The 22308-nt window shown below is 41.9% G+C and overlaps 1 protein-coding gene across 3 annotated transcripts in view; it reads right to left on the reverse strand.

The window, feature by feature from the left end:
* Window positions 1-21995, reverse strand: part of LOC128893797 (cyclic nucleotide-gated cation channel alpha-3) — a 106196-nt gene extending 84201 nt beyond the window's left edge. For all 3 annotated transcript variants that reach the window (XM_054155028.1, XM_054155029.1, XM_054155026.1), the window contains exons 1-3: window positions 16626-21995; window positions 1859-2507; window positions 1131-1557 (exon numbers count right to left, since the gene is read on the reverse strand). In XM_054155028.1, the coding sequence (XP_054011003.1) occupies window positions 1131-1473 (343 nt within the window). In that variant the 5' untranslated portion in view covers window positions 1474-1557; window positions 1859-2507; window positions 16626-21995. The remainder of the gene's footprint in view (window positions 1-1130; window positions 1558-1858; window positions 2508-16625) is intronic.
* Window positions 21996-22308: the final 313 nt, after the last annotated feature.

A 22308-nucleotide genomic window follows, 5' to 3' on the forward strand; every position in this document is an offset into this window, starting at 1 on the left:
ATATCGCGTTAGTGTTATGTGGACTGAAGGGGATCAATACTTCGGCACTCTCGATGCCTTTGGAGGCTGAACGCGACCATGAAGATTCCTTTGTAATAACCGCAAAACCTTTGATGAAGGATTCTCTGTTATCATCAAGCTCTACTTCCTCTGCTTTCGTCATGGAAAGTGGATCGACTTCCTCCGGGACGGTATGCGCATTTTAAGGAATTTCAGTACGGTCTACAGAAGAAATCGACTTTGGTGGTAGATGAAATACCAGAAACGAAATCTCGGACCCGTCTTCTTGGGGAAGCTGTTACTGTTGACGTTTTGATCTTACATTACGTTCGAAGATTCGTTGTATTTTAACGGGGGACTTATTTCTGACTTACTAAATAGATTATTTTTGTTAGCATCTTGAGGGATATTGCCGTTATTTATCACGATACTTTTTTCAATTAAAACAATAAAATATTAAAGCGAGACTGTGTATACTTTATACAGGGTGAATTGAATTAGTGTAAGAACCAGAAATGGGGGGTAGCTGAGACGATTCTGAATGACAAATTCCTTTGCAAAAATGTCAGACGAGGCTTCGTTTTTGAATTCTTAACGAAAACTGGAGTGACAGGACTGACTGGTTTTAAGGAATGGTTTTGACCATTCCTATATATTCAGACCTGTGTACCACCTACCAAAAATCGACACGTACTTTCACCAACCCCTTTCACCATTGCTCGAATCAACATGTTGGTCAAGTCTTACAAGGGAAAGCTCAGAAGTGATACTCACCGATTGCAATGAAATTTGGTGCCAGCCATGTTAGAGAAAAGTTAGTTTAAATATGTAGTAAAAACCCATGCTAGCCGCTATGCCGCTGACCTATACCACTTGAAGTCGTGTTAGCAATAGTAATGCATCCCGTTATGGGCTTTTATTACATATTTAAACTAACTTTTCTTAAAAATGGCTGGCCATTTGCGGCTAATATTACAGTTACGCTTATTCTAGATATAGATCTACCACTCTACCAAATTTCATAACAATCGGTGAGTATCACTTCTGAGGCTTCCCTTGTTAATCAAGCAGCAGATTCATGTTTTAATTCGAATTAACCCGTTCGTTGATAGTATCGAGGCGTAACTCACCCGAGTGGGCTCCGTGCGCAGATGTAGCAGGCGCGGGTGGCACCAGGCCGGTGATACTGTATAGCGTCTGACCGCTGCCATACTTGATGCCACCACAGTGGCAGGGTGTCGTGGGCGTAGGTAGACCCTCGCTGCCCCTGGTAGTAGCACCAATCACCGAAATCTCGTCTAGCTCATGGCCGCTGTCATAATGCCATAACCTCGTCGCACTGGTGCTGGCACCACCGCCGCCGCCGCCACTGCCTTCCCCACCGCCAGTATCTCCTCGGCCACCACTGTTGCCCCTGGCACCACCGCTGCGGCCCCTAAGCGACTGCACCAGCCGCTTGGCGCTCGAAGACATTCCACGAAGGTGATCCAGCCTTCCGGTCTTTTCTACTTCCTGTCTCTACCGAAGTCGCTCGTCCACGCGACCGAGGATATCCACCTGTAATTTTTAATTTCAAGGGTGATTATCTGTTCAAACAAAATTGTTCTGTGGTGGAAGCCCCAGTAGTTGACGCTATCAACTTTTTAGAGATATATATTGTCATTTATGTTTGGTGAGGATACAACAGTTTTATTTTGTACACGCGTTACCGAATCATTGAGCATTTCAGATTTTAGAGCAATACTTCAATCGATACGATGCTATTTTTTATAGTAAAAAGTTATCGCCGATGTACGTCAGTGCACGGCATCCCCAAAACCCCGAAGAGCCACTAACACCAGAACAGGAATTTACTCACCACGCGAGAATATCCGTCCCACCAACGATAGTCTTCCGGCTGGGAGATCCAGGGATAGCCACGGGCACAGAACCGCGACCGATGTCACTGATCCGAGCACACTGCGACGCCCATGTTCTATGATCGCCACGATTTCGATTTCTTGTATCGCGCGCGACAAGAATCGAATCAGATTTTACGGATACTTGGCAGAGCGACGCGACACGAGCACGGTAATCCCTGGCCAACGCGACACGATCAGCATCACAGGATCAACGCCTAATTTGCATCCTACTAACGGACGATCCTCGACGCGGAAGCACTGACACACATCCGGCGAGCAACGACGGAAGGACGTACGAGCGGCATTTCACCAGTACGCCGAAGAACGCGGAACGAACCGAAATTCACGGCACGAACGCGTTGCTCCCTTTTCCTTGGACGTTGACTAATCCCTTTGCGTTGACGGAACACTTCCTGTGGGTAGCCTTCGAGAGACAACCGACCGTGCAACAAGTGTCACCCAGCTACGACACTCGTCTCACGTGTTCACCTACTCCTCCTTCAACTGGTCGAGGCGATGCACTTGGGGCTCCTCCTTGTTGTTCACCTCGTCGATAACAGTAGCAACGGCCACCTGCCCTTTGATCGACGTATCGTGTCGCGACACCTGGAACAAGAAAGTGCGCGTTAGGAATGGCGTCTTACGATCGCCACGGTTTAACCCTTTGCACTCGAGAGGTGACTCTCACTCTAGGATTCACGCAGCAAATCTACCAGCAGTTATGTTTCTTTATGTTTAATTTCTTTGGAACTCGAAGTGTCGATAAAATGACAATCGGGCTACGTCGTCGAAGTCAATCTAAGATTAGCATTCGTGGCAATAAAATGCTAAGAAAGCATCGATTTGCTGGCAGATGCGGGAAAAGAGACCTCGAATGCAAAGGGTTAACACGTTTGAGCGCCACACGTGTCCGTCGTGGACTTGTCCTGAATTTTATTATCTTGTCTTTGTCTTTGAGGGAGCTGATTCGAAATGTAAACTCGAAATTTAGAAATTCTAAATGGCGTATCCAATATGACAGGACAAAACGCGAAAAGTGACTGGAAAGCTGGGAGAAAATAAGGAATTAAGAAAAAAAAATACTTAAAAGTGTTCTCTCACATAAATTTTATATATAACAAAACTTCCAAAAATGGTGAGACTTGAAGAGTACTATGCGAAGACTAATTGAAGACATTGCTTCGTCGAAGCGTACCGACCCAGTTGTGCAACAAATAATAACAACGCAGAAATTGTTCCGTCGGGCTAGCTGCTAACATCGAAAAAACTAACTTTAAATTTAGCTCGGCTGCGGAATATAACAAGCGTTCGAAATTACTAGGTTGTTGCAGATAAAATGGCCACATTTTCAGGGAAACCTCAAACTCGTATAACTTTGTTACAAACAAACTTTTTAATCGAATTAAACGCTAACAGATACGGTGCACATCTCCCGACGAGATGCGAGCGTATCCATTGCACGTAATTAATTCATCGAAGTCTGCGTCCGTTGAACTTCTTTTCTTGAATATTATTATCTTCTTCAAGATGTGATTCGAACGTTTAAAAATGGCATTATTGTTGATTACAGTTGATTACGTGTCCAGTAGGAAAGGTTTCATATTGGAGATTTCATGTGGATTACATACCGCAATTTTCATAACAAGCACGAATGTATTCCGCGGATTGCAAACGATAGCTCCGAAATAACACATTATAATATCAGTATTCAGTTAAACGAGCACGAATGAAATCTGCGTCGCGTTGAATTTCGATCGTTCGATTAAAAACAGTTTCATGATGTTTGTCCAGTGCATAGGACCGATATTCTACTGCAAAACGTTCGACGACACGTACAACTCCCCGCGATACGGTTAGTTCGCGCAGATCGAGCTAATGGAGAACGATCCAGCAGCAAGAAAGGCAAAAAGAAACAGCGGCCAGCGGTCCGATAATTTCGCCCGCTCGACGCTATGTTAATTACCGGGAAACAAGAACGTTACCAACCGTTTTATTATTCCGTTAGCGAATCGCCATGTTCCACGGCGCGTTTGATGAAAAATTCGAGTCTAAAAATTGGAATGTTTTTCCTCTATTTGCTGTCAGCCAAAACGTTCCATTCGCCTCGATTTTCACCGTCGTGTTTTCAGCATGAAAATTACTCTCCAACGTAAACACGAAAACATCACCGGATGCCATAGGCAACTACTCTCGCGTTATCGATCGGCAGTTAAAAAAATTCACTGGCTACGAAACGGAGACGGAATCTTTTCTCTCGGCACGAATCGAACGTGTTTGCCTTAACTCGAAAACGCGATCCGACTAACCCGTGCATAACTTCGATGCTTCGGTTACCTCGTGTTTCTCGAATATCACGAATGGAAAATTGAGTTCTCGTAGGAGGGCCTTGGACTGTATAATTTTCATTCTGTTCTGGCTGAAGACCGGAAGGTTGATGTCGCAATTAGTCTCTGGTCTAATGTGCAATGGGAAAAATGCTGTCGTCTCTAACGAGACATTCCTATCGAGAATTATGACACGTCTCGTCAGCCACGCCGAACAAAGAGAAACAAAAGAAAAAGATACACGTCGGTCATATTTGGGCAACGTACGCAGATAAAATACCCAAGCAACGCTTCTCTTCCCATTCGATTTACGAATTTTTAGATTTCGAATTGAAAACGTATTCTTATCGAAATAAAACATAGCCTGTGTTACTCTGAGATAATAGTTATTTTGGGTAGCATCGTTAACTTGACATTGTTCTCCTAATAGAGGTATAGTTCAAACCGATGTCACGTTTGGAATACTCTGCCAAGTTTCCTCTCGCAGTGTACACTCACTAACTGCTTCCAACGAACTACGCGAGAGATTATGCTTCGGTCATGTCGCAAGTACGCTCGGTAGATGACATCGCAACTACGTTACTCGAAATAACATTGGAAGTGACGGGATCGATATACTATATCAATTTTAATCTTACCCCGAAAAATCTCCGTTTTCGATTCGAGGGTGGATTCGACTTAACCCTCCGCGAGTTCTAAGCCGTGCACTCCTGATTTAACGCTTCGCAGAAGCCGGTAAATATATCAACGCGCTTTGTTGGCGGAACCTTTAATATCAGCATGCTTTGTTACTCGCATCTTTACTATCGACGTGCTTTGGTATATTCAAAGAACAATGGCGTTCCTTGCGCCCGTGTACGAGTGGGCGTTCAAGTGAATTCTTCGACATGAAAGTAAACGTTTAGCCATTGAAGTATCCAGAATTCGCGTCTCGAGCGATCGAGAAATCTGAAATTCAAACAAGCTATGCATGGAACGAAGCTCGAAAATTTGATAACACGAAACTATGTTTCCAGGTTCGAAAGCTTTATTCATCGGATACTTTTACTATTTAATAAATTACGTATTCGCATAGTTTAGAGCGCTTAAGCTTCTCGCGAAAAGTCCTTTCGATAATACTTCTTTTTAACGCGGGAAACTTTGAATGTTCCATAAGTTTCGGAACGTAGCAATTTCCTGATATTCCGTTTCCATCGAGTTCCGCGACTTTCTGTGAAGTCAGCCGACGGAACTGAAAGGAAACAACTAAAATTGAATACGGATCTGCGTTTCAACTCGCGGGGTAGTTTCCCCGGCTGTACGTGTCGGAAGATGCATCATCCCGCGATTCAGTCGCGGGGTTGTACGACTTGGAAAAAGTTTGCGGCGGAAGCGGAATCGGCTCGCGAGGAATACCGTTTCCTCGTCGATCCGAACGACTAGCTGTTGTGCAAATGGAATTTTCCACTTTCCCGCGAACTTACGTCGCGGCGATAGTAAATCAGTGAATTTAATCAGTATAGAGGTTCGACGGACGCGGAAATTTCATTCACTGTTAGCGGAGGTGGATGCTCGCATAAAGTGAAAATGATTAACCGGGAAGCCTCCGTCGTGAAGTTTTCCAATCTCGTAAAATGGTCCGCGCGATTTCAAATGTCGAATTATCCATCGACGTTTCAGGATCGGGAGGCTCAAGTTTCATTTGGGACGCGCGTAACTTGTCATAATTAAATTTCGGATGGGCCGAATAAATCCTTTTAAATCGGATCTCTATATTCGTCGACGGAAACGGATACGAAAACCACCGAACCTTAGCGCGATTTCCATTTCGGAAATTGAATTTACAAATTAAAATCTCATGTAAACGAGATGTCGAACTGGAATCTGAGTAATCTTTAACTCTTCGTAGCTCAGTGTGACACTTCACCGGGAGTCTATTTATAGACTTTTTAATCGCAGTATTTGGCTATTCGAATTTATTTACTGCGTCGATGGTTGTCTGCTTACAATGTTCAGTTTTTGGAAACAGACTTGGCTTTCAATGTACCTAGTAACGATACGGAGGAATTATTGTCAGCCTAGATTGACATATGTTACTATAGAAAGTGTTAAAATAATACATTATCGAACGAATAATAACATGGTATAACATAACATGCCTGAAAGGTTCAAAACGTCCCCAGTAATTGAATTTATATAATTGATGATAAAATATTGAACTTTTATTTAAAACGGTAGGCGGCTTCGAAAACAGCGTTTCGAAATGGATTTTTCCAACGGTTCCAACCGTCGTCCGACGAAAGCGAAGTGCTTTTCGCGAAATCAAATCAGAACATTCGCAAACCCACTTTACGTAAGCGTTGCATCCGACGCGCGACGCTGCAACGTGTCAACGCAATAGGATCGTTTCCGCTGGGGGGGTCCGGTGAATAATTCGGCCAATATTGTCTGGTATTCCAAAGCGGGTGTTACGCGACGACGCCGACGTCTCGAGAGACATTGGCGTAAGCACCTGTGCGTGCACGTCGACGTCTATAGTTGCCATAGCGACTCTTGCTGGAGCCCGTGGTCCCATCGGGTTCCACTACATCCTGGAATAGACCGTGGATCGTACCAAGTGCTCCGAACAATATTAAATAGCGCGCTGGAGCTACCTTTGTCTGAATCTATTGTTTGCGATTTATTGTGTCGCTGCGATACGATCTGATTGGCTCGGGAGTATTGGTTAAATATCCCCGCCCGACGGGGATAACCGGCAGAACTTTACATTCAACTGGTATTATTTATTGCATTATTATATTGTAATACATTTATCACCCGAACACGTAACCCCTAAAAACGATCGATTTCAGATTTCTCAACGTAATTTTTTAGAAAAACCCTCGTCAGATTAAAACTCGTATTCTAAAACTGCCGGTAATAAACGATTTGTCGATACAAAAATTACGCAATCGATCGGAAAAATCCAGTACATGAAATCATTTTTCGGCTCGAATACAAATTGTAAAATTCTATGTTTGGTACACGTCATGTCATCTTGTTGGCGATTGTAACGTTATGAAAACAAATGTCAACGGTATTAAAAAAACAAAACGAAATGTTATATTTTTAGATGTTGAAAAGATCGATTGGATATTGCGGAAAAAACAGAACTCTGTTAAAATCGTGAACGCCTTATTACGTGCTGATTCGGTATCGATTGCTTCGCATACCGAGAAAATTCATATTATTTTTTATCCCCGTTGAAAAACTTTAATAATCTACTCTTTCGCGATATGTCTGACCTTAGAAGAATATTCTATCGCGTAATTTACTAATTCACCCATTAAACGAACAAAGGAATTCACATATATCATTGCATTTTCAGAACGAATTTCATCATTTCGGTTACGCGATAGCTAGAACAGTACGAAAACCGTAATATTTATTCTTAATCTACCCCTTTTGTTCGCCTCTAAATCAGCACGGCCTGGCGTAGAAACGTTGAGACCTTACCGGAATATATACGACGCTAATATTTTTCGGAGTTAATTTGAATTTCAAAATGGAGGTAGGACGACACTGCTTGGCGTAGACAGGTTAATAGTGGTCGCGTTATCGCGTTATAGCTTGGGAATAATCATTAAGCCTAATAGATTGCGGCGGACAGCTTCACCTCTTTGCGTTCGCGTTGCATTTTGGATGCTGTGACATTTAAAGACGAGTGGATCGATAATACTGAATCACGTTAGATTAAGTTCAGTTAACCAGTGCGCGTGCAGCGATATAACAGTCTTGTGCAAATTAATGTACGCTACGCATAATATTCGAATACGATGTTCATGTACAAATAAAATCTCGTCCTTTTTCGAGTGAATTCAATATTTGTTCATTAAAAAAACAAATTCCAACGTTAATCTTTTGACGGATACACCTATGTATACGTTGGCTTTTATATCAATATTAAAGATTATTTATTTCCATAATATCGCAGTATTCGCAAACGACAACACGAAACGTAGTGTACGGGATTGGTCCTGTAGGTAAAGCGGTCGACTGTGGTTCTAATGGTCGTGGGTTTCAATCTTCGTGCCTCGTTTTTCGTTTATACTACATATATCTAAATAAACGATTAACAATCATTTTATTCAAGCTACAAAAATTACAATTACATTGATTATAATAGATCTCGCGAATTTATAAATACAAATACGTATAAATAAAAATATCAAATTCGTATATTAAGTTTAGCTTGAGTAATATTTCTAACTGCACGGCCACGTCATCTTTCAAACACAGTGTTACGATTTATCCAATTTCGTTGAAGCAGTAGGACATTCTTTGTTCCCAGGTGGTCGTTGTGTGCGCCGTACTTTTCCTAAATTATCATTCGCAGGGAAATGAAGTCTGCGAGTATAACAAGCAGGTAATTCTAACCGCGAGTGTACATAGCGGGTTGGTTCGTTTGCTCGTTCCTTTCAGACCGTATTGCGGACCTCCGACGTATTCGAAGTGACCTCGAATATCGCTCATAGGGGTGGAAGGTGTACGACCAGGTTGGACTAATAAGGCGATAGAGAAAGAATTGTCTACGCTCGCAATTAATCGTCGATCCAATTGCACGTCGAACTCGATTAAATAACCCGCCGCAATGGAGATTGTTTTCCCTGAATGAAGGAGCACTAAATTGACGAATATGGAATCGGACAAAAGAGCTGTGAAATATTGGATAATGTTTAAGTATCCAGGATGGCTTATCGGAAATCCAGAGCTGGACAGTAATCGATTATTTCTTCTATTACTTCTCGAATTGGTCGACGGTATAATAACGGTAAAGGTTTCCATTTATCAGTTAATTATTACTGAGGTCACGCTGTAATTAACTATCTATAATTTAACACGATTAATTAATATTTGATGGAGCCAGTTATATTAGAGCCCCGAACATGTACATACCAATAGTTCTCACAGAATGAACGTAGAACAAGGTTTTATAAGAGATCAAAGCACCATGAATAATGTAACTTGGATTTTGATATATAAATCAAATCTTTTTAAACCATCGCTGTTCGACAATGTTGACAGAAACTTACTAGTCACTGACATATGTTATAAGAGCGTGCTTAAATTAGTAGTTGGATCATGGTGTTAGTAACTCCGATAGCGGCCCTGAAAAGGAGTGATAATAATGAGAAAATTGTGACGCGCAGGCGTCGCGAGGTCGTGCTGTCTGCAGGAATGAAGGATCAGGCCGAGGAGTTGGAAATGCCAAGAGTACTATCCGGTGAGAGAATTGCATTTAATTTTGTTAATTAAATTTAGCAGAAGCTCATCCATCACTCTCGTTACCTCTTCCAAGGTATCTTGTCACAGAGTTGAAATAGCTAAGAGTGTTTCAACGCATTAAGAGAGTAAAAAGGTAAAAACTCACCCGAGAGAGTCTTTTGACAGTTCTATTTACTCTTTTGTTGGTTTTCTGTATTATTCTCTCCGAAGCGAGGTGAATACTGCAGCAATCAGTAATCTCAATTTAAAATCACTTAATTCAGTTTTTTGGGGAGAAAGGAGAGTATCCTTTATTGTGATTTATTCCTTCGGATTTTTGAGGAAGAAAATAAATAATCTAAATTATTTTCACTTTCTCGAATACGTTACCTCCGCGAACGACATAAAATCTGAGTGTTTTATTTATCGAAATATTCAACAGCGATCACAGTGCAGAGCCTCGCTGATCGAAAGTACAGAGAATCGAGAATCGCGAAATAGTTTGCTCCGTTGTAAAATTAGCAGCATCGCGAAATGCTTCACCGAAGCCGATAAGTTACTGCGCCAGGCCAAGAAGAGGAGGAACGGGGTCATTCAATTAACTCCGTTGTTAAGTTTGACAGGACATTTAAATCACTGTACGGACAGAATTAAGTAGTCGAAAGAGCCAGCGTACCATTTTATAAAATCCAGTAAAGACTCTCTTAAGAAGTTCGTTAGAATGGAAGCAGAATAATGTCTAGATCGAGCACGCGCCTGCAGTGGTACGCCTAAATTTGCTGAACTAAATTTACGCCCGAACGAGAACAAAGCGGAGCCACATAATAATTTCCCGCAATTCCTTTCCAATCACTTAATTTTTTCGTAATTATATTATACTCGTATGAAATACAAATACTTTATAAATTACTTGTACTTTTTCTTTTTCTTTTTTTTTTTTTTTTGTTAAAAAAGGAATTTCACTCCTCAGACGATTACACTAGAACGTATCCTTAAAATAAATTTTAGCGAGGACAATTTCTCAATTCATAGTGTCGTAAAGCTTTTTAAATATCGCTTAATAGGATGCAAACATTCAAGTATATTTAAGTAGAAGGTGGTTGAATTGAAAAGACGGTGAACAGCAATAGTTGGAAACTGATCGTTGCCAAACGGACTACGTCTATTTAAAATGAGCTACAAGTGTAAATAGAGTGGGCCCGCGTGTAAATAATAATTTCACCCCGCAAATACAAGCCTCGAGTCATTCCCATCCCTGTTTTCGTTTATCCAGCGCTAGCACCGGTCGACTCGCATGCGACTTTGCGACCGCAGAGAAACCGATCGTTATCGCATGAGGCAACGAATTTCATCTGCTACCGAAACTTAAATTATTTACAGTTGTCCTTGCACAGTCAGCTCCGTGAGTATTCGTGGTGGGTGGATGGTGGAGCAGTGCGTATCGTATCCGACTACCACGCAGAGAATCCTGGTTCGAATCCCGGGCGTCTGTCCCATTTTTTTTAAGGAATGGCTAATATGGAAAATACCAAAAGCCTCGTGGCGTAAAGACAAGAAATGGAAAAATAAGATAATAAGGACAAAGTGATGTTATCGTAAGAATGAAACGTACAAGATAAGTGCGATATGGACGAAAATAAATGTATGTCCATGGACTATATAAGTAAATAAACCTGAGTTAACAATATCCCTTCATTAAACGTAATACCGTACACGTAACTTCCTTTTCAATTAGACCTAGGAGGAAAATAAGAGCACATCCATTTCCTTCCGGCTCCAAGGCCGCTATATACGGAAGACGAGGGAGGAAACGAACGATGAAAGAAGAAGAAAAATGGGGACGAAAGAGGAAACTACGCACGAGGGAGAGACGAAGTTGCAACAGGGCTGAACAAAAGAGATCTTCAAATTAGCACTCGATCCCGGGCTAATTCACTGGGGTAAGAGTGTTTGGGTGTTTCAATGGTCACTTAGGTTGAAAGCACGTTGAGGTGATCAATGAAACGAGTACTGTTGTATTAAAAAAAAAGAAAAAAAACAGAAGCAGACCATCTTTCATCAAAGTAAGTGGAGTTCCTGGAGCAGTAGTTTGCGAATTTTTAAAGAACAGGTAACAGTGGTAAATATACACGTGGCAAAATTAAATCAATGTAGTTAGTGTGTAAATAACTGGATGAATCATTCTAAATTAGGATCATAGATAAATTAACTTCTTTCAAATATACAAACAAAAATATTTGAAATACGATAAATTATTAATAAAATGACTAGAAAAATTGTATTCTAAACTCATTTCGAACGATAATTATCCGATACAAAATTATGATCGTAAAGTCCTTAGGAAGGTTTGTGGAAAGAGAGTTTAAACATAATAGAACCTTTTGCAGAAAACGAAACGTGTTTAATTGACTTTCATCGAGACAGCGGTTGTGGTGCATCGGTGTAAGGTGAAATTGTGTTTCGGTTAATGGGAAAATTAAAGCGACAAAAGGAATTGCGGGGTAATAAGCTTTTAATAATGACTCGAAACTACATTGTAATGGGGGAGGTCGTGTGCAAACCGGCTTACGAGATTTTAATTCCTTACAAGCTGACGTGACAACGTTACCCTTCTGTCGTAGCGGATAAAAATCGTCTTAATTGGCACACGGACTCGAGATTTCTTTTGTTAACAATTTTAATGGAAACGAACAATTTTAACCCTTTCAGACCTGACTTTTATTCAAAAATAAACGTTTTAAATGGAAAATACGTGCAATTTCGTCAATCGGTTATTTTTTTTTTTCTTTATAATTCCGATAAAAATGAATGAAATAATTTGAAATTTGGCATAGTTATAACTTTTGATAATAGGAAGATATCCTAAAAATTTCAAGTTTTTATTTGAACTATTTTCTCTGATGAAGATATTCTTGTAATATTATTTTTAAGCATTCACCCATTTACACTGGCTTCTTCTTTAATCTTACAAATATCGGGAAAAGGCAGCGGTCACGTAACGCTTTACTTTACAAACACACTAAGTTCAAAGTCAAAGGAACGCATAGAGTAATTAAAGGGAGACTCATTTATAACCACTTCCCCAAATGAATCAGGAAAACGTTCTATAGTAATCATCGTTTGCTAACGTTAGCTTTGCTTGAAAGTCATTTGGAGAAGCGAAGGCAGAGTAAAAAGCGGGAGCAACTTTTTGCTTAAAGAGGGAAATATTTAATTTATCATTTAACCGATGCAAAGTTACTAGAGACGACACAGAATTTACTCCTCGCAAAAATTTATCTTTGAATTAATAACTTACCATGGCGTGACGTTTTAATATGTATCTTTTATTTTTCCTTACTTTTAATTTAACAAATTGAGTACGCGGTAGAAAGAATATTCTATTAGGTCGTTCACCAAGTTCATTAAATTTCAAAAAGCATAGAATTCGTTTAAGGTCACTTCAGGTTGAAGCTCTCTGAACGTTATGCTCGTATCACTCACTGTATCAGAAGTTTATTAATATCAAAATCATCATTTTATTCGTCGATTGCTCGATTGCGACCGATATTTGCGCGCAAGATTCGCGATAAACTAATTCCGCAGTAACATCACAAAGGCCGCCGATAAATGATACCGAAAAGAGGGCCCCGGATTCTGCGCGCACGCGTTCGCGAATAAAACGAGATAATAATTACGATATGAAGCATTGATCAGAGAGATATAATATGCGCTGGTTTATTTGCAGGCACCGTGGCATGACCACGTCCACTGTCGCATGAAATCTCGACGGAACCCGTCGACCACTCGGTCCACTCGCAAAAGTCCCCGTGTGTCTATCAGGTATTATTTATTTCTTATATATTTTTACAAAAGTCTTTCAGTTCAAATGGAAAAATTAAACGGAGTAAATAATTTTATCGTATCCGAAATTAATTTTTGTTCCACGATTTAAATGGAACACCCTGTACGTATACATACGAAATTCACTTTAGACACGTAATGCTTTTTTAATGCAAGGATGGTATATGCATCAGAGAGATACTCAACTGACAGCAATAAAAGAAGTTTATGGAAACGTGTTAAATACCAGAAAATGCCAGCAATGCTAGAAGAAGTTCGAGGAAGGTCGTTCTGTCTGTTCCGATAAGAATCGAAGGTTCGTTAAATTCAATGTAAAAGATTTGATGGCCGAGATTGAAACAGATCCGAACAAAACCATTAAAGGAGGCGTAAAGGATTGAAATATACCATGAACTCATTTCGCGTATTAATGTACGAATACTAATGTCACGAAATAGTACTCTATTAGTCTTTGTCGTGTTACAGATTTGCTTTTTTTTTCATATTGATTTTTTCTTTGGTTTCAATGAAAACTTTTATTATTAGTTTTACATATCTAGGTAATTTTTTAACTCTTTTATTTTTACTTGATGAAACGTATGTTTCAAGTCAAGATTTTTAAAAATCTAATCGTGTAAAACGAATCGCAATTTTCTCCAAAAGATTCATATATTCAAATTTGAATTGCGAATATTCCAACCACGTGACGTCATTATTCGAATAATCCAGCCCCAATATCTAGCATCGAAGGAAGGATATGGCGAAAGTAGTTAGAGGAAAGGGCAAAGGCGATATTTCGAAAATGCTACGGCGAAAATAAATAGGAAATGTATACATCTTCCCGTTGATTCGGGTGTTACAGAAGCTCGATGTAGGATATTTTATAGGCACCGTATAAACAGCAGTAAATTTCGATGGAAGGCCAAACGTTTCACACCCCACGTCCCTTTTCTTTCTTCGTGGATATCTTCTGCCAAACCGACTTATCACACCGAATGATATTTATGTATTTCGCATACGTTGACATATTTATCACGTCGACAACTCGGAAAGCACTTGTAAAATTCCGAATAAATATCGGAGACGGTGGGGTTGGTTCATGAATAAATCGATGTAATGATATCGGATGAAGCTGAATATAAACGGATTTGCATGGAGCAAGCGGAGAAATCGGAAAGCGCCGGATTCCCGTGAAACTGTACCGGGAAAAATATCAAAACTTACCCGACAAGTGGGGTTCAGATATATAACGTACGTTAACGTATTTAATATACCACTTTCGTGCACGAACCGTACCCGATAATTAGCATTGCAGTCTGATTACATTCCAACTTCAAATTACTCACCAGGCCTCGCAACCTGTTACGGAAATATTCGTACCCTTAGCTACATTTCATTATCACAGATTCATATTTTACATAAATGTGAAAAATACATTTAAAAAATGTATATACAATCCATAAATGATGATTGTCTTTTGCAGGTTTATAATAATATATTATACATTCTTGTCCATAAAATTTATTCAACAGTAATTCGACTCCTCGTGGATATTTTCTGCTTAATGTTCTAAGACTTTAACAAAAAAGAATTGTATTTCACGTTTTCATTTCAAACGTAATCTTAACGATTCATACTTCAAGTATAACTTAAAGTCAACAGGGCACAATCGTCCCGGGTTAGATATTCTAGCGCTTCGATATTCTCGAATTCTTTTCGTTCCCGCCGTCGAAAGAATATTAACTGTTTCAAATCGGATTGGAACCGTCACATCCAACGGAGTTTCGGAGGAGGTTCGTTTCGAAATTCGAAATACATACGGAACGCAGGGTAAGTAGTTAAGAAACGTGGGAAGTGGCGTCAGGCGCTTCAAGTTTAGGTAAATTTTATCCGAGATTTGCCACTGGCTGAGATTCGTATTTTGCTTCGTGAATATTATTGTCGTTATTAAACTATCGTGACTTTCAAGGCCAATTCTATGAAATTCGTTTTTAATTGTTGGGTGACACAGCGCAAGCTCTTTTTCTTTTGAAAGCTTGTTTAGAGACAATTCTATGAGATGACATAAGACCAAGATGGAGATTTTAAAAAGTTTTTAGGAGTTCAGTAAATAAAGGGTTAAACGCCGGGATGTTTGGAGGTCCGTCGGGAATTGCTTATATAAGAATGTTAGGCAGAGCGAGTACTTGCGAGAAACGCGTGGTACCCGCGATGTCCCCCTGATGACGAGGACAGAAAGTGCCACCAAATTCGAATGGAAATTTAAAATTGATTTATAGAAATATTCGTACCCTCTATGTGTACTGAAGAAATTTAAGTTTTTTTGTAACGAATCTAATTAATAATGGAGATATGACGCGATGCATGCAAATTTCACGAAGCTATAGTACTCTGGTGCAACGATACTCTGGGATATACTGTTGAGGAGAAATTAGAAGAGGAACAGCAACGACGAATAAGGATTAATGTCATAATCAGTTCCGGATAGAGTATAAATATTAAGCTAGACTAATTGCATTTGGGAGTCGTCTGAAATGAAAAGAGATATCGGACAAAGCTGAACGAAGAAAAACTCGCGTCAACGTTTTTTGACTTTTCAAGTTACTAAATTTCGTTTGTTATGAGGAAGAGGAAGTTAGCATTTCATTAAAAAGGCTGTGCTAGTCAACTCATTAGTAAGGCATTTCTATCAGACTCTGCTTTAAACTGGGTGATATTTAATTTCCTCAGACTCGAATTCCTATCTGGAGCTAAAATATTCTATCTTCGTGTTTCAAGTTACATGGAATTCTCAATAACTGCAATTGAATTTAAAAAGAAATACATATTTACGTGTTATAGAATAATAGTTGCTAGTTAATAGCAAAATAGTACTCGCTAATGTAAAAGATCATCTAAACAAATTTTTTGAATAGAATCCTCTGTTATGCGAGATTTTGCTTCGTAGGAAGTTAATCTTGCGCAGTCGACAGTCACGCGTACGCGTGAGGTCGACTCGATCAACGTGTCTGACTATTACTCGCTGTTTCCACTTATCTCGACGCTATCCTCCGCAACGAGTTTCGGAACAACCACTCGACGGTGGTTTTCCTTAAAAATTTTGTTCAACGTACATTACAATCTAGACGAGGTGCGAAGAGGTTAACAACTTCCGGCAACTTTAAACAACATCGAACGGATTTACGACATTGAAAACTCGCTTAACGCGAGGTGCGAATGCGATACGCAGTTAACGCGGTTAGATGAAACTACTTCGACGTCGGTTCGGTGTCTCTAACGAGCCACCAAGTACCGAACGATCTTATCACGTGTACACAGGCGTGCACAGAAGTGCCGCAGATTCCGGCATACGTACCAACACCGATGTTCCCGCACGTCGGCTCCTCTCGTCTGATGCTAGCCAAATCGCAGAGAAGCGAAGGTGCCAGCGCCGTCGATGCAGCGTCGCGAAATCGAACGAAAGAACCGAAGGCTTGCGTTATCGATCGATCGCCGCGAGGATCGACGGACAATCCAACAAAAAACGAATACCTGGTCACGGTACACCACTACCACGGCGAAGGTGTATCGCCTTTCGACTCGCTACGTCAGCGATACACGCCTCACATTCACATGGAAGCTTTACCGAGATGCCCACCACCCTCCCACCTCCCGTCAGTCCGCGAGTGACGGCAGAACACACTTTGGTACGCTTCATACGTGTATTCTCTCGCAACAAGTTGAGTTACCCTTGAATCGAACTCATCGAGGACCATCCGACGGTCGGCACAACGGGAACGAACGGGTTAGGTCGGAATGTTGACACCTACAGCGCGGAGCCGACGACACCACGTACACAGAACTCGATTTTCGCACCCGGAGTCCAGACTCCGAGGAGTTTCGATCGAGCCTCGGCACTCGTGCTTCTCTGGGGAAGAGCGTCTTTAACGTCGATTGTTCGGGAAACTCGCGTGGCCTGGTTCTTTCGTCAGGAACGGATTCTGTAGGATTTCGCAGTATCGAAACTTCTGGCAAACATAAGCGAAAGATTTACTGAGTATTCGATTCTCGTCGTTCTTAATAAAAGGGCTCGTTCGATGTCGATGATTACGCCTGATACGCAGAAGACACTTGGTAATCGTGTTGCGTCACGTTATGCCACTCGGTGGAATTCGTGGTACGTGGCACCGTCGACGGAGAAGGTGTTGCGATACAAAAAGGCAGTTCGGGGAGCAATCGTGCGCGTTTCTGCTGTCGTTCTTCCTACGCCTCGTCGATAATAGCAAGCAATCGCACCGTTGATTGGATCCGTCGCATCGGAGGGGACTCCAATTGGTATCTTTTATTTCTCAATCGTGAAAAGTCAGGCTAGAATCGTCCCGTGCACCGGGAAATACGTTACACGAAACGACGAAAACACCGAGAACATCCATGATTACTTGGTAACACCTTTGAAAAATAGCACGTTGCACAACGTGGTGTAATTTCTCGTGAAAACTGTTCGAAGCGGTTCGTTGCGACGCAAAGCGATCACGACACACGGACGGCTGTCACACACTCAAGCAACACGTGTACACGTCATCGGTATTCTTTGCCGTTTCGATATCCTTTTATTTCAACAACCTATCGCCGATCTTCTCCAGTATTCCTCGCCTCGTTACGCCGTACCTAACCCAAGATAGTCGTTTCCCGACGACGGGAATTCGGGGGCCAGAAATCAGGTCGCTTATCGAGGCGTTCGGCCTGGTTTCATCGCGTACGCGTTCCAAGTCGTCTCACGTGGACAACGTTCGCCCGTCACTTATAATCGGCAGTGATAAATGATCGTCATCGTTGTGCGGTGGCATCGGTCGATGCTCGTCGCTTGTTATCGAGAAATTCGAACCCGCGGCTCGTTCGTAACAACCGGTATCGCATTCACCAGCCTCGTCGCGGGACCGACGCCGTTGTCTGTCCGTTTCCAGCACGCGCGATATCTCTAATCATCGGAGCACCTGGGACGACGCCGTTCTTCCAGGTCGGCCACGAGTTCCTCTCGGCGGTGCGTCGCGACACGTTGATCCACAAGTTCTCGAGTCTCGTAGCCGTGGCGAATCGAGGTTAGCGCACCAGCATATCAGCCCGCACCAGCGGTATTCCGCGTTCATGCGGCGAATCGAAGACGTTCGGAGAGCGACGTCGTCAGCAGCACCGTCCGCACGCTGTCATCGAGCACGTCGACGGAAGGGAAGCGTGTTCTCGGTTACGCGTCACATGATCCGCCGGCGGATCCTCGTCCCCGGGTCCCTGAGGCCGCGATGTAGGCGCCGCGACGACCGGGCTGGCCTCGAGACGGTGGTGCGCGTCGGTGTCCACGACGGCGACGTCGCGCGTATCGTCGCGTATCAACCCAGGAGAAAGATGGAAAGAGAGAGAAAGGAAAAAAGAAAAAGAGAACTCTACGCCGGTTTCTCCACCTTCGTTGCCCGGGGAGCGGCTATGGCGGCGGCCTGGCTCTTACTGCTGCTTTCCTCGGCGCGGGGGAAACCGAAAAGGGTCGGTTGCTCGCGGGGCCGAAGGGGGAACGATTATCTCGCAGCATCCCCATCGCGCAGGACCAGTCCGCGCGACACAACAGCGCGTCCGACAGAGACGCCGTGAACCCGATGGGACGCGTGAAAGAGGGCGCTGGTTGGACAGAGACGTACGCGGAGAGCGACGAGGGCGAAAGGTAAGAGGCTGAAAGAGCGAGAGATGCTGTCGGAGCCTGAGCCGTCGGTCGGAAGGAGAGACCGGACGAGGGGGAACTGGGAAAAAGGGTTAGACGCGGAAAAAGACAGAGTCGGGATGTCGGGGAGGGATGAAACGCGAGGGATGAAGGAAGATGGTGTACCCGTAGTATTTGCTGCTCGGGGAAAGAAGGGATGGAAAGAAGGGGTGCGCGAGAGTGTCGAGGATAAGCGCGTGAATTAGAGGGAGAACGAACGACGGAGGAACAAAGATCAAAGGAGACCGTGGAGCGAGGAAAGAAAAATGAGGAGAGATAGTACCGATACAAGGGGGATGGATGGAGGTAGTACGAGACGATGAAAATAGGTGTAGATTAAAGAACGGAGAGAACGTGGTTGGGGACAAAAAGTGACGCCGGGTGGAGCAGGAATGCTTAGGAGAGAGAAAATAATCGAAACATCGGGTAGACGAGAAAAGAAGCAAAAGTGAAAACGATGGATGCGTTTCTTCGTCGGGACGATGTTAAAGACGCGCCGAAAGTCGGGTGAAACGAAAAACTTCGAGCAGGATAGAACCTTGTGGGATAACAGGGTAGGATGAAATAATATAAGACGGTATGATAATAACGGAAAGTAATTATTTTAAGAGGATATATGAAAATAAAGGTTCGCGAGACACCAGATATTCTCTTTGAGGTTGGAATATAAAATGGACTATATAATATAATATAATATAATACGAAGACTGGAATAGTATTAATGGGGAAGACTGGACAGTGTATTAATTATTTAAGGAGCGTATATAAAAATAAAGGTTCAAGCGATGTCAAATATTCTCTGTGACGTTAAAATGTAGAATGGGTGCGAGAGGGAAACGGCAAACATCCCCCTCTTCAGACACTCCGTGACACGGTTACAAATAGCGAGCAAGCCTCTGCCGGCACCGAAGATTCGAGGGGAAAAACAAGACTCGAAGTGTATTCTATGCACTGTAGAACCAACCGATCCGCTGCACAAGGTTTGCTTAAAACCTCTTTAAACGCAAGCTCGTGTACCCATTCAAGCCATCCGTGCACTAGTTACCCGGTGTCCAGGAAATGGAAACGGTACAATCGTCCGAAGATGCTGACGCACTTATGTCAGCGCGAACAGGTTTTTTTCTTATCAAAATACAAGGTGTCATTTAACTAGTGGCACAAGTGGCAATATGATTGTTGTAGATTTTTTTTTTTTTCTAAATTCGAGGCATTACGTGCCTCGTCCTGTAACGTGCAAGTAATTTTATAACACACGATTACATCTGTTACTTTTGTATCGATTTGAATTTACGAATCGTCTCAAACAAACGTCGAGTATTTTCTGAATTATTGTTTGACGAATAACAGAGCTTCATTTCAAAACTGAGATAACAATGAAATCAACGTATCGGGACGCCCAGCACAAGTTAGAAATAACGAGTTATTAATATTCATAGCAACAGCTATGCGTACCCCCGCGAATTTTTCAAATTGAATCCCTCGGAAACAAAGCGACGGATGAACGAATTTTACCCTGTATTTTCGATTCATTTTTTCATGTAGAACGACCATATCGGCTCTTGTTATCGAACGCGCTGTATAATACCCCGAGCTGTGTCAGTGCAACGCACAAAATGAATAGTGCTTACGTAATACTTGTGACTCCCACTATAGGAGGTCGGAGTTAAGTTTCCAATTTGTCATGGACAACCCGGTATACCAATTGTTAACGTTAAAAATCGATCAGTGTAGTTTCGCTACAAATCGAATTCAACAGTGCTACGTACCCTTAGAGAAACACTTCGTCGTCCCGATAGCGCGGCGACAACACTACTTCAACGAGCCCCTCGCAACGAGACTCCGTTTGATTAGATCGGTGAACGTCATCTTGTGTAATCGGCAAACTTGTTACTAACGTAATTACAATTAGCATAGCAGCTAATGCGAAAGACGGAATTCTCTTGGCGGGAAGTACGATAGCAAGTAATTGTCAGAATAACCCAGCCACCGACTCCGTGGTTCGCGAGCTTCCGCACGGAACCGCGGAAAATTGATCGATTATTCGGCCCCCGGGTTGAAGCCTTGAAAACAATCGGGTGCTGCGACTACGAGTCGATCTAACTCTATCCACGACCGGATGATCCATCAACTGTTGAAATAATTAACGAGCAACCGCCAAGCTTGTCTCCGATTCGCAGGCGACTAACCTGCCAATCGATTAATCATACACAATTCCAATTATACCTGTACTCGATGTTATTGCATACCGAATTCCCTTTTCGGCGAGGAACTCGTTGGTTACGTCGACTACGAACCTATGGAGAAAGTCTGGAATTGTCCAAGGTACAGTGTGTACGTCTAAAAGGAGAAGCTTCTTTGGTAATTGAAAAAAAAAAAAGCTATAAGAAGAACGTTAATATTATACTCCATATTTGTTATAAAAACTGAAGAGGAAGTGAATGTGTTACGATGGATATAAAAGTCAAGTGAAATGCATTCAATATCGATAAAAAAACAAGAACAGTATTGTATATGGAATCTATTAATAAAAAAATCTAATGTAAAATAAGTAAAATATAAATATAAGTTTTAATATAAAATAAGAAATTGTATAAACATCCATAGCATAATGATGAATTGCGTGTAAGCCGTGATACACAACGAATTGCGTATAATGAACCGTTACCCAAATGAGCTGTATTATTCTTAACGTCTCAGGAAGTTCGAAATATAGAGTGAACGTTAGTGCCATTTCGAAATGATGTGAATAGCTTTATTCAACTCCGAAGTTAAGTTGTATAGACTAATCCTTCCATGGGTATACCTTTTGAATTCGACAGGCATTCATGTACAAGAAGCTTTAGTAGACACACATCACGTAATAAGTACAACCAAACTGTAATCCTCGAGTACATCCGACCCGAGGAATTCATGATTTACCGCGTAATGACTGCGATTTTCTTTCGAATCACGGGAAAAACGTATAGCGGCGTCGAGTGCCATCGAAATAATACGTACCTAACTAAATCGCAAAGTAATTAGAGATTACAGAAATTAGAGGGATTACAAATTGTAAATTTATAATATGCCACGTCTCGAGCAACTTGTACGTTACAGTCTATGCATTTTAGTAAAGTAAATAACAGCACTGAATTTACATAATAGTCGCGAGATTCTTTATTTCCGAGAATAGTAATACATTTATAAACCATGCGCAGAGTTTGAAGTTATTCTATTAATTCTTCAAGACCGGAGCGGAAACTATACGCACGGCCGAGCGCGGTAGCCTCAGGTAAAACGGTTGCAAAAGCTATTGGAATCGAATGCGTCCTTC

The sequence above is a fragment of the Hylaeus anthracinus genome, unplaced genomic scaffold (assembly GCF_026225885.1).
Source record: "Hylaeus anthracinus isolate JK02 unplaced genomic scaffold, UHH_iyHylAnth1.0_haploid 3, whole genome shotgun sequence".
Taxonomy (NCBI): domain Eukaryota; kingdom Metazoa; phylum Arthropoda; class Insecta; order Hymenoptera; family Colletidae; genus Hylaeus; species Hylaeus anthracinus.